Raw genomic sequence first — 17092 nt, forward strand, 5'->3', positions numbered from 1 at the left:
CCCAAAAACACCCCAGCTGAAAAGAGCAATTAAAACACCAGATTGCAGGGAAATGCATAAATGTAATCCTGGAGGGAGGAAATGGCAGACCAGTAATGTCACTGGACTAATAATCCAGAAACCAGGCTAATATTCAGAGGACATGAGTTTGAATCACGGGAGATCATGAAATCAGAATTAGATAGAAATCTGTAGTAAGAAATTGGTCTAATGGCAACCACTTTGATTGTCATCGAAAAGATCTGGTTCCCTTATGACTTCATGCTGAATGATGGACTGGCCAACATGCCACTCCAGACATACAGCAATGTGGTTAATGCTTAACTACCCTCTTAGCCATTAGAGGTGGGCAATAAATAATGGCCTAAAATAATTTTAAAAACTAGCTGTAAAATTTTCCTGAGAAGAAACTAGACTGTTGCTCCTTTGTTAGGCAAAGGAACACTTGACAGGGGCTAGAAAGCTGAGGGTGAAAGAGGCAAAAGCTGAAAAAGCTCAGCAGGTCAGGCAGCATCTGTGGACAGAAATCAGTTAATGTTTAGGATCGGGTCACTCCTCCTCAGAACAGAGAGAGTGGATATTAGGTAGTGAGAGATTTTTTAAAAAGCTTATTTGTGGAATGTAAATGTTGCTGGCTTGGACATTGCCCATCCATAATTGCCCCATGATCTCAGTGGCTTAGTAGGGCCATTTCAGAGGGCAGTTGAGTCAATAAAATTGCTTGGGTCTGGGCTCACACATCAGAACAGGTAAGGATTCCAGATTTCCCTCGCAAATAATTTTCAAAAAGCACTAAAAGGAAAATAACATTTTTGCTGAATGAGAATGCTGATTAGTTGGTAAGTGAACTCAGAGTGGGGGTATTTCCATGGAGAATGTACATGTTAAATGATGACCGACATTTAACTGCAAAACTTTCCTTACATTTTAAACCAAACACTGACTTCCGGTACAACATAAGCGTGCCACACTGAGCCCAACTGAATCTCGAATTTTTTGCAAGTGTCATACTTCACAAACCTAAGATGATTTTGCAAATGCTGTCCAACAACATTGGTTCTTTGGTATCTCGTGAACTGTCCTAATGCCTGCAAGATCATCAGCTTTATTAAAATAGATTTTTCTTCAGCAATACTCAAGTTTAGTTCTCACAGATTTTGGCGTCCACAGAGATTATAATTGTCACTGACAAAGGTCATGCTGGTCACTATTATTTAGTTTTTCTTTCTCCTTCACACAAAAATCTGTGGAGAGTGACCATCTGTTTAGATGAGATACGAGATGCCTGGAGGGGAATAATTGGAGTGGCAAGGTGTGTGGTTTGTAGGAGTGCTGAACAGAAGAACAACAGGAACCTTAAAAGATAACCTTACGATATTATGCCACTTACCTCTTCTGTCCTGTTGAGGTCCTCTATCCTCATCTTCAGTATGTTACAAGCACATCCTTGTTACTAACCTTCTCAGCTATTTGTATCTATGCTGTTTCCTCTTATTGTTATCAATGCTGCACCCTCAAGTAGTTAATTGCAGGTGAACCACTCCAACCAATGCCAGGGTCCATTTATAGAGTCATACAGCATGGAAACAGACCCTTTGGTCCCACCCGTCCATGCCGACCAGATATCCTAACCCAATCTAGTCCCACCTGCCAGCACCCAACCCATATCCCTCCAAACCCGGTGACCTAACCAATATCTTGTATAGTCGCAACATGATCGCCCAACTCCTGTACTCAATACTCAGTTCATCTCCCCTCTCTGGCTGGGACCCAGAGACATGACGCTAAGAGTCTTTGCAAAGCCCACTCATTTACTTTGTGGGTGCCCACTACTGGTTGTTTCAATTAGCTAAGATTTTAGTTAGTAAACTCCCTTTAATGGGTAAAAGCAAAATTTGCACAAAATGTAAAAGAAAAAGCATGACTTTTCATTTGCTTTCTGTGCCAAATTATTTTGAGATAGTTGCAACTTTCCATTATTTTGATAACTTTTACTCTAAGTTATTCATATATTCTATAAGTATATCCGATGCTTCCTTTCCAAAGTTTCATGGACTGTAGTGTATCCTTAACTGATCCTTCCCTATCCAGTTATTTTATGTAAAAGTAATTATCTAAGAAACTTACAAATATCATTAGCACAATTTAATTATTCTGGACTATTTATTACAATCTTTAACATAAAACACAAAACATGATCAAATCAAAATTTACCTTGTCAAGATTTTATTCATTTGTAGTTTCTTGATAATGGATGTAAATGTACTTCAAATTAAATTTAAAATATGGTAATAAAAAATCTGATTTAACATGACACAGTAGTTTCAAGCATCTTTCAAAATATCTCATTTTCTCTTATCTATTACTTTCGCACGATGTGAGTAGGTCAACTACTTTTGCCATCAAGTGATACCTAAACAATGGTGATTTGTTGAACTACCCTTGCTAAGAAGGTTTCTTGCCTCCCCTTAATACATCTTAAAATAGCTTTAGCTTAACTGGCAAGTCATCCAAACAATATTGCATTTGACATGAATCACCAGTGGAAGAGTGCTCAAGCTTACCACAGACCAAATATTATATGAACATCGACTCAAATTCTGTAACAAATATTAATTTTCCCATTTGCATTCAAAAGTCTTAACTACAGACCAAATGAGATGCCACAATTTAATTAAAAAACAAATTAACCACTTACCTAATTTCTTCTCTCCCACTACACTTCAGATCTTTACACTACACAAAATTTTTAAAGACTTGGAAAATAATTTATCCCTCAGTTTCTGTCAATATTACTTGAGTTAGTTAACAATAGTGAAGTGGAGCATGAAGTAATTCATTCCTTATCTGTTTCCAGTATTTGTTCTTTCATGTCTATTGCCCCTGCAATTTAAATTTCCAGGATCTCTCAAAGTGGAGAACAATTTCCATAATCTGGCCTTCAAAGTAACAACCCACTACATTCCCCGAAATAACTGCTGTTGTTTGTAAGCAAATCTTGAAAGGCATCCCATTGTAGTGCAGTAACAATTATACTGATGCAATTTACTGATCCAGCATAACAAGGTGTTCTTAGAGTCGACATCAGCCTCACAGACTCCTTATACAGCAAAAAACTAATTAACAAAAGGATACCTATTTGATGAGTATATTTAAAAAAGGAAGATTTATTTGCATTCAAACTGAAAAACTGCTAGTCAACAGTTATGGTTTAAACGTAGGCTGAGGAACAATTCTGACACAATAACAACAGAAATCCATTAAATGCATTTGATGGTTTAAGTATTTTAAACAAATGTGTAGAGGTGGGCTAGTTTGTCTCACTTAATGCAAAACTGTCATTAAGGGTTACTAAATTACTTCACTACTTAAGCACTTAGACATATTGATCCAAATGTGTCAAACACATTGTGTTTGCTTAACAAAAATGCCTGGATGAAAAACAACTTGCTTCCAACTGAAAGATCTCCATTACAAAATGGATCTTTGAATCAACATTTGCATCTTTGAATTACATGTGGAAAAAGCCTACACTAAGCCATAACAAGAAATGTATATAGCTGATAGATTTTAAACTTGACTGGCCAACAAACGTTAAAATGTTGCACAATGAATGCCTCATTTACCATTTTATAGACTGAGAAACACAAGTACCAATCAATTAATCTCTTCCTCCAGTATAGTCCAGATTGTGCTACATTATCATGGTATACTGTGCTCTGCACAATGGAATAGGCAAAGAAGGGATGCGATAAATGCTGATAAGCAGCAGTTATATGAACAGCCTTCTTTTGAGGACAATGACATTGCTAAGGCATACAAGGCCACAGGCCATGTGCTGGAAGATGGGATTAGAATTGTTAGATGCTTGTTTTTGACCAGTGCACTCGTTTATGACTCTTGAATAACATAGTTCCATTACCAGGTTGCTTCAGAAGGTTGGGCAGAGTAGCAACAATAAATCTATTATGTACTGAGATAATAATACAGCTTGGCTCAGTTGATAGAATAGTTGCCTTGATTATTTCTAGTCACAAATATAGAAGACAATACGGATATTTAATTAGTACTAAATATAATGAGGAATACTTAATTGGTGGCGATGACAGGACACATATGACAGATGGCAAAGTCACATCTGTATATTAAAATGGGCAAGGATCATCTGGTGCTACTCAAAAGTGCCCTAAACATCTTTCTTTCACTTCCTCCAATTCCCCAACATTAATATTAGATTAAGTGACTATTCATCTGACTTGTTGGATTTCATTTGTTACACACAGTTCATCATAATCCTGAGTTAGTTGGAAGATGATGATTCTCCCTAAAAATTGGAAAAATACCATCCAAACCCAACACTGAGCTATACACACACAGAAGTAGGAAGCCTTTGACTTTAGTCCCTGAACCTTGCTGAATGTTAGCTATTAACATTCCCAAGGTTTAAATGCTAGGGTAGAGGAAAATGAAGGCAAAAAAACCCACAATTCTCACTCATGCAAGAAAGGGTGAGAAAAATTCCAGTTTAGTGAAGAATAAGTCATACAGACTGAAAAATGTCTTGGCAAAATAGAAGTGGGGCTGTTTGTGGAGCCCAAGTATCAAAAGTACATTTTTCTGACAGACTCAAAGAAACAATTGAAATTTCGACAGAACCTCAGCTAAACATGGACTACAGAGAAACTGCCCGAATGTTTAAAAAACCTAAACAAATTCTACATCATATTTAATGTATTTATCAACCATAATATTGTATTTTTCTAAACAATTTCCACAAGCACAGTAATACCGTACAAAGGAAGATCCTGAAGTTGTGAGGTACAATTATATTCTAAGTATCAATTACTAACTTAGTACTGGATGTTTGCAAGATCATAGGCAGTTGCAGCATGTGACTCTTAATGTTATGATCCCAGTTGATGTTATTACCAACCAAGTCAGAATCCATATTAAAACCTGGCTTGATAAATATTTTAAAAATTTAAATGACATGATCTTTTCACTATCACAAAAAGGTAGCATATTGGAATTTAACAATAAACTAAGTTAATTATGCAACAGATTATGATAAAATAGAATAAACCAAACTATTTAGATATAACATAAATTTAAAAGATTTCAAGATGGCAAAATACAAACCCATTAATTCTAGAACTCTCCTGTATGGCACTCGCATGAGCAAGAATACCTTTCTATTTCACATCCAAAACTTGTTTTAACTGCCATTTCTATGTTCCATTCGATAATCTCAGTCTCTTCCTACAGCTTCATAGAATTGAACTTAGATATCCTCAGCTTCAGATAAAACACTGAAGGGATTAATAAAACACTTTTGCTCTGGAATTTTTAAACAAACTCCTTGCACTGGGGTAACCTTCTTCTCAAAAGTTCTAAACTACTCTTCCTTTCTCAAAAGTAATTGTTTTACATATCCAGTCTTGACGAGGACTTCTGCCAACAAATCCAAAGAAGAGGTGATCTCCCCAAAACCCAAACAACATATAATTGCAACCATTAAACAGAAAGCCTAATGCACTACAATATTTATTTTGTTCTCTTGTACATTTTCCCAATGCAAAGAAAACCTCATTATTCTCCACAAAATCTCTAATACTGTTTCTGAAAAAAAACTATTACAAAATCACTAAAATTAATCATGAAACTCCTTCAGACGTACAAACCAGAGCCATATGCCGCTAATTCAACCTCTAAAAATCAAAAACAAATGATACTAAAATATATATAAATCTTCCATAAATACATGTAGACCTGCTATCACAATATTCATATGACACCTGCAAAGAGATAAGTGACCCCAATACCATTCGCCAACTCTACTAATGGAGCCTTGTGGGTAATGCCACGTAGAGGATCTTGACAGTGTTTCTGCCTCCAGAACTCTTTCAGGCAATGAGTTCCAGAACCCGATCACCTTTACGTTAAAAGATTGCAATACAAATCCCCTCTTATCTCAACCTAATGTCTGCTGAACCAAGAGGATTATGCTATGTTCCAAAGGAAACAATCCCTGCCAATTCCAGATCAACTGTAATGTGGGGAAATGGGAGATTGATAAATTTGGCAGGAAGAATAGAAAAAGCACAGTAACTCAACCATATCTCAAATACTATGTGTGGTTTTGATTGCCTTATTTAAGGAAGGATAAAAATGCAGTGGTAGCATTTCAGGGAAGTTTAATATAATGATTATTGGAATGGGAGAAAGTGAGGACTGCAGATGCTGGAGATCAGAGCTGAAAATATGTTGCTGGAAAAGTGCAGCAGGTCAGGTAACATCCAAGGAGCAGGAGAATCGACGTTTCGGGCATGTGCCCATTTAGGTCCTGAAGAAGGGCTCATGCCCAAAACGTCGATTCTCCTGGTCCTTGGATGCTGCCTGACCTGCTGCGCTTTTCCAGCAACACATTTTCAGCACTGATTACTGGAATGACTGGGTTGTTTTATAAGAGTTAGCTGTGCAGGTTAGGCTGGTTTACATTGGAGTTTAAAAGACTAAATGATTACTTGAATGAAGTGTGTACAATCCTGAAGGGCCTTGATATGATGTCTGTGGACAGCATGTGTCAATCCAGAACTAGCACTTATCCTTTCAGGACAGAAATTAGGAGAATGCTTTTTTCTCAGGCGAGTTGTGAGACTTAAGAATTTGGAGCCTCAGAGGGTAGTGGAGGCAAGGTCATTAAAAGCCAAAAAGCTTCTGCTCCTATCTTATTCTCTAGCTAAGAGCACCTAGAATTATCCTATGTTATGGTTACACATACGAACAACTACCTTACACAACCCAAAATCTTCCCTCACTTTAATATCCTCACTTATGCTTACTTTACTTAGCTCTTGCCACTACCATATACCAGTTGCCAGTCATGGCCTCAATTACCTGCATCTTTACAACAGACCTGGCTTCCATAACTGATAAGCTACCAGAAGATGCTTCCATAAGATTAATTCAGTTATCCACTTCAAAGACAGGGCTATGGAACTCATGGCTAATACAAATTATTTCAGTATCTTGCCAGTTCCAGTCAGTGAATAGCAATGCAGACACATTGCAAAGCACCACAGACTGAAGCTTCCAGATTTTGCAGCCTTCTTAAAGAATGTGCTGTGATGTTGTCCTGTTCTCAGCAATAACTGCCTCCCAATTAGTGTACATCCACCAAAAGAATGTGGCCAGTGAAGAGTTGCTCCCTTCCTCACAGCAGTATGGATTCTTCTAGTTCCACATGCACCATGACGTTTTCCCCCCAATAAAATGCCGTGTTCAACTAATAATCGGTTTGAATTGGATCATAATTTCACTCAAAAACTTAGTTGACAATGGATAACAACACAGTCAATCAAATCTTCCTCAACTTAAGAATTTTGTACTGCAAAGACTGGCAATGCCATACTGTTCAGGCAATTGAATCAAGTATTAATTATTGGCCCCTCTCACTATATGATTGACAAACTTTTTCTCATAACCTAGAATAGAATTATATAAAACAAGGCACTATTCTGAAGCATGAAACATGTCCAGCTGTAACAAAATGGTATAGAATACACATAGGATCAAACACTATCTGTAAAATACCTTTTAAATTAATTGAACTTCATCATCCTCAATTTTAAGCATCTTGCAAGACAAATCAAAATGGGGCTCTGGAAATGCATTGGTGGAAATCACCCAAAATTTGTTCTTTTCCACAGCAAATTTAAATTTAGTTTTTTAAAAAAAGGACAGGCACAATCATCCCATAATTGTCAGTTATGGAAAAAATGCACCCAGTATTTTGAATGGGTCAGGTGGATTTTGGAAGGCTTTTGCCCAAGACCTCAGGAATACTGGGAGAAGCCTAATGAGTCTGGAATAGTTTGACATGTAGGTATTAAATATCTTGATAACTACAAGCGTCATTATTAGTTGCTGAATTACAAGTCAGTTTTTGTTTCTACTGCAGTGATTGATCATGTGTTTCTGTGCTGAAAAGTTACTCACAATGGTCGTCATCATGTAAATACAGACTACATTTTCGGAAAGTTATTTATGCATTAAAATCTGAAGAAAACAGCACTTCAGAACTATAATCTCAATATGGAGTGATTTAACATTCAAGTTACTTGAAATCAGAAAAAAACTGATCTACAATTTTGATTTAAATAAAATTGAAATTTTTCTACTACAGAGGGCAATGGAGGTTCAGTCTTCAAGTGAAAGACAATGAAATATTCAAACAGTTCTGAGCATATTGACTGACAGGACAACCTCAATGGCTGAATGGCCTACGTGTTGCGAAAAATCAGCCACTTTGAATCACAAGTTTTCTGGCATAGTTCAGGAAAAAACAGCAATCAGTTTTTCTAGTTTCAATAGTCTCCATCGTTTGCAATTGCAAAGTGTTCCTTTAGCAGAAGTTCAAAAGTTATTTTTCTCAGTGTCAAGTTGTTTGCAGTTTGATTGACAGTTTTAAGAGGTTATTACAGGATCTGTCTTGAATGTTGTTACAGACTCCTTACTAGTGAATGAGCGTTTGAGAGGATTTAACTTCTTAAAAATTGGGTCGATAATTTTTCAATTTGAACAAAATGATAGGTCTATTAGATTGTTAGCGCTGTACTTTCTTGCCCATTTCAAAGATCATTACTTTGAAATGGCCCAAATGAAGGTACATAATACTAATGGACGAGGGGCTTTTATTAGGGGAGTGGAAGACAGGAAAGAGATCTCCTGTGGGAAATGGGAAGCGAATAGGAAGTGCACATGGAATATGGGTAAAAGGTAAGGGGAAAAGAATAATGTTGGAGAGTTAGGCTGACTTTCCATAAAATCAAGGCAGGCCTTGTTGGCAAACTAACTCATCACTTGTACTAACGTTATCTCAGTTCAGGGAATCTGAATCATACCCACCCATGTTTCCAGAAGACAAAAATATCAGAGCATGGGAAGAGGTGTTTCTGAAGTCAGGAATTGGCCCTTCTTAGGTTTCCTGAGTCCAGCACAAAATCTAGCCTTATGTATCCTTTACTAGTCCACTTATTTCAATTTACCTTCAGTAGCAGAGCCCTTGGCCATCATGGCTTCACAGCAGCATTTTCCTTGCTCTTGTTACTTGTCTTGCCTCTCCTCCTTGAAAAGCTTCAATCATTTGTCAACTCCATTTCAACTTACCTGTTAAACAATATCTATTTTCTTCTCAAGCATATGCCTGAGGATAATTTTACTATATTAAAAATATAAATGAAAACAATTCCAATAATACTGCTTTTTAGCTATAATTGACATTCGTTACTATGATAGCAAAATATATACAATGCTTCATGTGGAATATAACAACTTTATTAAACAAAAAATGCAAGAGGTTCCAGAAATAAGCAAATAAAAGCTAAAAACGGTGACCATTGCCAAGAAATATAAAGCAAATGCAATGAAATACAAAAATGCAAGCAAAGATACTTAAAATGAAACTTAACATTAAACAAACACTATTTACAAATTTATAATATTTAAGATTTGACAACCTTCAACATACTTTATCTATTGTGCAATTGTACTTCCCTTAGACCTATAGATAATCCACTTATTGAGAGATGTATTAAGTAAATCTTAGAGTAACATTACTTTAGCGGCTTTAAAATACAACAACAGCAGGTCAGTTTGAAGTAACAAATGTAAATACAGGAGTTGTTCTGGAATGATAAAAGTGCATACTTTCAGGTAATAATACAGATGAAAGAAATAAACTTCAAATGCAGCATTGGAAGTTTTTAAACTATCATTGGTGGCATTGCTGCCTCACAGCACCAGGGACCCTGGTTCAATTCCATCCTCAGGTGACTGTGTGGACTTTGCACACACTCTCCTTGTGCCTGTGTGGGTTTCTGCCAGGGACTCCAGTTTCCTCCCACAGTCTGAAGGTGGATTGGCCATATTAAATTGCCCAGGGAAATACAGGCTAGGTGGGTTAGCCATGGGAAATGCAGGGTTATAGGGATAGGACAGAGGGATGGGACTGGGTGAGATGCTCTTCAGAGGGTCAGTGTGGACCCATTGGGCCAAATGGTCTGTTTCCCTACTGTAGTGATTCTATGATTCCTCTATCAACATTGATGCAAAATAGAAACATTGGGGTTATTAACTAAGGGACTTGCATAGGTTTTGAGCCAGAATGAAAAACACAATTAAACTTGTAGCATAATTGGGATTTCAGCATAATTATGGAAAAGGCATAAGTACACAAATATGGATTTATTGTATTGCAAAACACAATTTTGAAGAAAATTGACTAATTACATACTTAAATCCATCCTGCCTGATACCTTGAAAGAATATCTACTGGGCAATGTAAGTGCATTGTAATTTTGATGGGCTGAATAATATTCCAATTTTTTCCTTTTTCTCCAATGAACTAAAACAATGCTGATTTCCCATATCAATTAGTGAGCTTTAGTTTCCAAAAGTGTTTAGCAATATTTACATAACAATAATTAATGATGACATTTGGTCAAAATGTGAAAGGAGGTACATCATCTTTGGTATTCTAAAATTCGAATATATTACAACATAAAGTAGCTATTTACATCAATCTCTTTAACCCTAGAAACAGAGTATAATCAAGTCTGAAAGCAAATGTGTTAACTTTCCCTAGTCCAATTTCTTTTTGAAGAAAACAAATCATGTATTTAAACAAAATTCTACCCTAGCCATAATGGGGCTTGATGCTCAAATATTTATCCATTTTTATATTAGGTTTTCATTAATACAAGAGAATTGGAAAAAAAAATTCTGTTTTTGAAATTAGAAGCAAGCTAAGTTAGGCACAATCCATAAAGTGTCGATATTGCCTGTCATGTCTCAATCTCAATTTACATGCAAACCAAAACAAACAGTACTAATGATTCTTTTAAAAAAAATCAGTTCACCATCTCCTTAGCTCTATAATAAACCAAGACCAAATTTTACACTACAACTTTCCACTTAAGACTAGATGAGTCTACCACGTAATCAAAATCAGCAAAAGATGAGCTGCATGTAGAAGCATCAGAGAAGTCAAACTCATCAAGCCGGTTTTCATACTTTTAATGGATCGTAGCTGATCTGTACCTCAGCTCTATCTAATCAATCCACCTTATCCATGTGTAAAACTTTAGGTGCAGTTCATTGCCATAATTCCAAATGAGCTGCCTATCTTCATTTACAATATTCCATTTATAAAACAGCTCACAGCATTCTGATACTTAGATTGAACATTAGAATTAGTGAAATCAATGCTTTTCAATAACAGCTGCAACATTCTAGACTAATTCTGTAATGTGAGTACAGCAGTTGAATTAACAACTATTACAACTATCAATAATAAATAATTTTATGGAAATCAAATGTCTGTGAAGATGGAAATAGATCTTCATCGATCTGTTTTTTTTCTTGAGTGTATATACACTTAATACATGGATTAGAGTTATCCACACACATCTAGCAATTTATGACTAATACAAACATCATAAAATACAACTAATCTACTCCACATCATGGGTCAGCCACAGAAGTTAAAAACTCAAAAGCAAGATATGCTACACTAGTATGGGCATGTTAATGTAATTATTTTTATGGTCCTCAATTCGACAAAATACTTTGTTTGCATGAAATATGATTCATTGTTTGAACTGTCATTTCTTAATTCCACCATAATTAGTGATTTGGTACCAAACCGCTTATAATAAACTGAGTTTTAATAGTAAGCTGGGCCCATTTTCAATGCAATCATTTCCCTCATACATAGCACATCTCCCTAAACAATAGAAATATTTTACACAAAATATATCATCAATGTCAGCTTTACACTGCATGTATTCAAATTCTGTCTTGCCTTGATAGGCAACAGAAATACTTTAAGCACACTCTCCAACTGGATACAAAATTGACTTGATGCTTGGAGACAGAAAATGGTGGTGGAGGGTTGTTCTTCGGACTGTGACCAGTGGTGTTCCGCAGGAATAAAGTGCTAGATCCACTGTGTTTGTCATTTATATAAATTTTTGAATGAGAATTTAGGAGCACCAGTAATCTAGTTTGCAGATGACACCAAAATTGGTGGTATAGTCAACAGTGAACAACGTTATCTAATATCACAAAGGGATCTTGATTAATTGGGCAAATGGGCTGAAAAGTGACAGATGGAACTTAATTTGGATAAACATGATGCAATACATTTTGGTAAAAGGAATATAGGCTGGGACTTTGTTCATTGGAGTGTAGGTGGTTGAGGGTGACCTTATGGAGGTCTATAGAACCATGAGGGGCATAGACAAGATGAGTAGCAAAAGGTCTTTTCCCTAGGATGGAGGACATTCAAAATTAGGAGGCATGTTTCTAAAATGAGAGAAGGTAGATTTAAAAGGGACTCGGAGCAACTTTTTCACAGGGGGTTATTTGTATGTGAAACGAACTCCCAAAGGAAGTGATAGGTGCAGGTACAGTTACAATGTTTAAAAGACATTTTGGACAGGTATGAGCAGGAAAGGTTTAGTGTGATGTGGGCCAAACACAGACAAGTGGGACTAGTTTAAGCTTTGGAAACTTAGTCAGCATGGACGAGTTAGACAGAAGGTTTCTTGTGCTGGACGACTATGAACATGATAGAATATTCAGTTCAAAGCAATGCAACTTGCCTTCTCCTAAACTCTATTCAGCTAACCCCCAACTCCATGTGTGCTGTTACGGAATGCTGCTCTGTCCAGGATTCAATTTTAACTCTTGCACTAGATTGATCTTCTCATTTTCAAAATGGAGGCCATGATAGCTACAAACTGGAAGAGGTATTCACTTTTCAGCTACATGAAGGCAACAGCCACAAGTAACATCGAGTGAAGGAAGGACAACTGAAGCAGTAAAAGATGCCATATAAAAACAAAAAACAAAACTCTTAGGAAGGAACGATAATTGTATGCTCCCTCCAGGTATCTCTGCATTTCCTTTCTAGCAGTCAATAATGTTAAGTCTGCAAGAGTTAACATCAGCATCTTGCATATACACAACTTTAACAAAAGAAAACATCCCAAATGCAATATAGCAGCATAATCAAAGTAGTAAATGACAATAACCCAGAGATATTAGGATGGGCACTAAACCATTCGACAACGAGACTAAGATTAAGAAGCATTTTCATGGAAAGCAAAGCATGAGGAAGATTGAAGGCAATACCTTCAGAACAAAATAGCAAAGATTATAGACTAGACAGCAGAATGTATGACGACTAATGGAAGTGCACAAGAGTCCCATATTGGAGGCATGGAGGATTCTTGGAAGATTGGTCCAGGTGAGAAATATGGAGAGTAAAGGCTATGAGAGGATTTGAACACAAGGTTGCGAATTTTAACAGCCAAAGTGTAGGTGGAATGGAAGCCAATATAGGACAGAGAGTACAAGATTAATGGTGCAGAATGTAAAACATTTGAAGAGTTTTGAATTAACTCAAAGTTACAGGCCTTGATTTGGGAGGTCAGTCAAGACAAAGCTGAAATAGTAAAGCCCAGAAAAAACCAAGCTGAGGACGTCAGCACTATATAATCAACAGATGGAATACAGACATAAATATCCCAGGAGGAGGAGGTACAGATCAGAAACAAAACATGGGGTCAAATAAAGCACCAGAATTTGAAGAGTTTGGTGTAGCAGGAAAGCAGAGTTTGCAGTGAGGTCTGAAGAAATGCATTGTTCATTCCAATGTTTCATTTATGTAAATTTTGGCTCATCCAAGGATGGATGCTAAGCAACCAACCTGACATTGTCTTTTGTTTTGGTTTATGGCTGGATGTGAACATCAACAAGGCCAACACTTGTTGTCCATCCCCAAAGTAGTGAAGAACCACCTTCTTTAACTGCTTCCCATGGGGTATGTGTACACCTGGAATGTTATTAGGAAGGAATTTCCAGATTTTTGAACTGTTAACAGCAAGTACAAATACATTTCAAGTAAGTTTGTCTGCAGGGGAACTTAAAGGCGAGGGTGTTTCAACACATGTGCAATGGTGATGTTGTAGTTTGGAAGGCGTTATTGAAGAGATCTTACTGAGTTTCTGCAGTGCATCTTGAAGATAATACACAATTGTTGGCAACATGTGCCAATGGTGTGTGTGAATTTTAAGGTGCTGGATTGGATGATGATCAAGCAGCTTGCTTTATTCCAGATGGTGTAGAGTTTCTTGAACGCTTCATGGAGGCAAGTGGAAAGTATTTTTTTCACACTCCTAAACTGTGCCTTGTAGATGGTGAACCAGTTTGGGGAAATCAGGTAAGATACTTACCACAGAATTCTCAGAATCTGACTTGCTCTTGAAGCCATTTTATGATTGGTCTAGTTCAATTTCTGGTCAGTTGCAGCCTACTGGATTGGTGGAGCATTTTAATAATGGCAATATTGTTAAATGTCAAAAGATGATGGTGAGATTCGCTTTTGTTGAGAACATTCATAGCCTGGTACTTACGTGACGCTTGCATTACACTGGCCAGTTAGCGGCCCAAGACGGAATGTTGTCTGGATCTTTCCTGTATTGTGCACTCTTCCAATATTTGGCATCATTAATTGGTGTTTTGTACTGTCATTAATACACATTTGTATTTCTAATACGATGGCAGAGGAAAGGTTATTGATTAAGCAGCTGAAAATGGTTGGGCGCAAAACATACCCCAAGGACACCTGCTGTGATTTCCTTGGACTGAGACGGCTGACCTCAACAAGAACAAAAATATCTTTGTGCCGAGGATGACTCCATTTTCTTTCCCCTCCAATTCCCAGTGATTTCAATTTTGCTAGAGTTAGTTGAATCCCCACGGAGTCAAATATGGCTTTGATATCAAGCGCAGTCACAATTATATCACCTTTTAAATTTGGCTCTTATGCAGACATTTGGAGCAAGGCAATAATGAGGACTGGAGTAGAATAGATGTTGTGGAACTTTTAACTGAACAGATTACTGGTGAGTAAGTGCCAATTGAGAGCACCACTGATGACAACACATCATTATGCTGGTGACCAAGTGGACTGACAGCAATTTGCAATTTTTATTTGGACAGAACACCCCTAAAGTAACTTTGTCAGATACATCGCAACAGTGTAAATGACCAGAACAGTTTAATTGTGGGGGATGGGCATATTTGAGCACCAGGCCTTGCACCCAGGCATTACTACTGTCCTTAGCCTGTCATTATATTCAGTGTCTTCAACAGTTTCTTGAATTGGCTAAAGGATGGTACTTGCGTTATTGAGGGCCTTAATACAAGCTATTGGAAGGCTGAGGTGTGACAAACCTAGATTGTTGCAAGCACATGTACAAATCAATTACATGACTCCTGATGATGATGTCATCAACCAGCAGCAGGTAAAAAGGAGATGACCTAAAATAGATTCTCGAAAAACTTCAGTGGTCATAGTGCTTAGGAGAGGTGAGAAGCCACTAAGGAGCTTTTCTTGCTACAACAAATGGCTAGAGCACTCCCACTATTCACAAACAAGCAAGGTAAAGGAAAATGATATGTCAAACATTAAACAAATGCCCCTCCACACAAGAAACTGCTCAGGAATGATGCATTAATAATGTTCATGGTTGCTAGCGGAACTGTCATATTACATTATGCAAGCAAAATCAGAAGTAATACAAAATCAGCTCAAAATGTTAACATGATAAAAAGTGACACCACAAAAAAAAATCTTCAAAGTAGTTTCAGAACTACAGTCCTTCCACAGTCGCAAGATCACAAATTAATTCAACTGCAATTGTTTTGTACACCAAAGCTTTACGTTCTATACACTACAGTAGTGGAAGAGTCCTCCTCATTTGATTCAGGTGATACTTTTTTCCACAGAGTCCCATTAAGTGCAAGCTCTTTCTGTAGGTTTTCATAATCCATTGATCCGAAGACAGGCTGGTATTTTAAGCAACATGAATAATTAGATTTTTGACTTTTTCTCCTGCTTGTCATAAACAACTAATTATCCCCACCCTCAAATACTACAGAACAATGATCCAACTAAGATCAGTTTTCTAGCCAATACCATTCCTAGGTTTGCAAAAACAAAAGCTTGAAAATATATTTGAACTAATAAACCTTCCATTTTTATTTTCGTTCAATGCACTTATTGCAAAAACACCTTCACTCAACTGCCATGAAATTATGCTAAGTTTGCTTAGCATTTAAGCATGGTAACAACAATGAACAAATACAATAAGTAATGGCATTAAGTGATCAAACAAGCAATTATTTCTGATCTATTCTGTTTACCTTGTTTAAAAAAAACTGATTTGTCTACAATAAGGGAGAATCTGAGTAACAATTTTATTTTAGCAGCATTAGCAAACAGTAGATATGGCAGAAAATGCAGTAATAGGTGATGATGACCTGACAAGATCTAGCTTATATCTTCTCTTCTACATACAGCGAAACATATACCAGTACACAATACACAGCTTTAAATGAAAATCTTGAGAGATAAGGCTGAATAGTTCAACATCTTCAATTCTCATAACTCCAATGGTAATTTGACCTTCCCTTTATAAAATAACATACCATTCTTGTGATACAAATCAACATTCTCACTCTTATCCTTTCCCTCCTTTTATTTCATTTTTAAGGATTTCATCAAAACATTTTTAGATCCTCAAACAACCCGTATTAGTTCCAATTTGTTTTTATCTATTTAATTAAGTACTACTCCTGCAGGATATTCTACCTTAATTTAATTGCGTACATGGCGTTTTCTAAACTTGATAAGATTAAAAACTAATCCTATTCAAAGGATTATACAGCAAAAACCGCAGACCTCTTTTCCAAAAATCTAGAAGCAACAGAAGTGCCAGGCAGGCTCAGTGGTGGCAGTTAGCACTACTATCTCTCAGCATCAGGGACCTGGGTTCAATTCCAGCCTCAGGAGTTTGTACAGGTTTCTGTCTGGAGCCCTGGTTTCCTCCCACAGTTCAAAGATGTGCAGGTTAGGTAGAATTGCCATGGGAAATGCAGGATTACAGGAATAGCGTAAGGGGACATGGGGCTGGGTGAGATGCTCTTCAGAGGGTAGACTCAATGGGCCAAATGGCCTGCT

General features: G+C 36.9%; 1 protein-coding gene across 2 annotated transcripts in view; it reads right to left on the bottom strand.

The window, feature by feature from the left end:
• Window positions 1-17092, bottom strand: part of LOC140482067 (glutaminase kidney isoform, mitochondrial-like) — a 130365-nt gene that overhangs the window by 22989 nt on the left and 90284 nt on the right. The window contains exon 15 of one of the 2 annotated variants that reach the window (XM_072578978.1): window positions 9371-15918. The exons of the other annotated variant lie outside the window; for it this stretch is intronic. Coding sequence (XP_072435079.1) covers window positions 15790-15918 — 129 coding nt within the window. The 3' untranslated portion in view covers window positions 9371-15789. Of the gene's footprint in view, window positions 1-9370; window positions 15919-17092 lie in introns of those variants that run through there. 2 annotated transcript variants of the gene reach the window in all.

This window comes from Chiloscyllium punctatum, chromosome 10 (assembly GCF_047496795.1).
Source record: "Chiloscyllium punctatum isolate Juve2018m chromosome 10, sChiPun1.3, whole genome shotgun sequence".
Taxonomy (NCBI): Eukaryota; Metazoa; Chordata; class Chondrichthyes; order Orectolobiformes; family Hemiscylliidae; genus Chiloscyllium; species Chiloscyllium punctatum.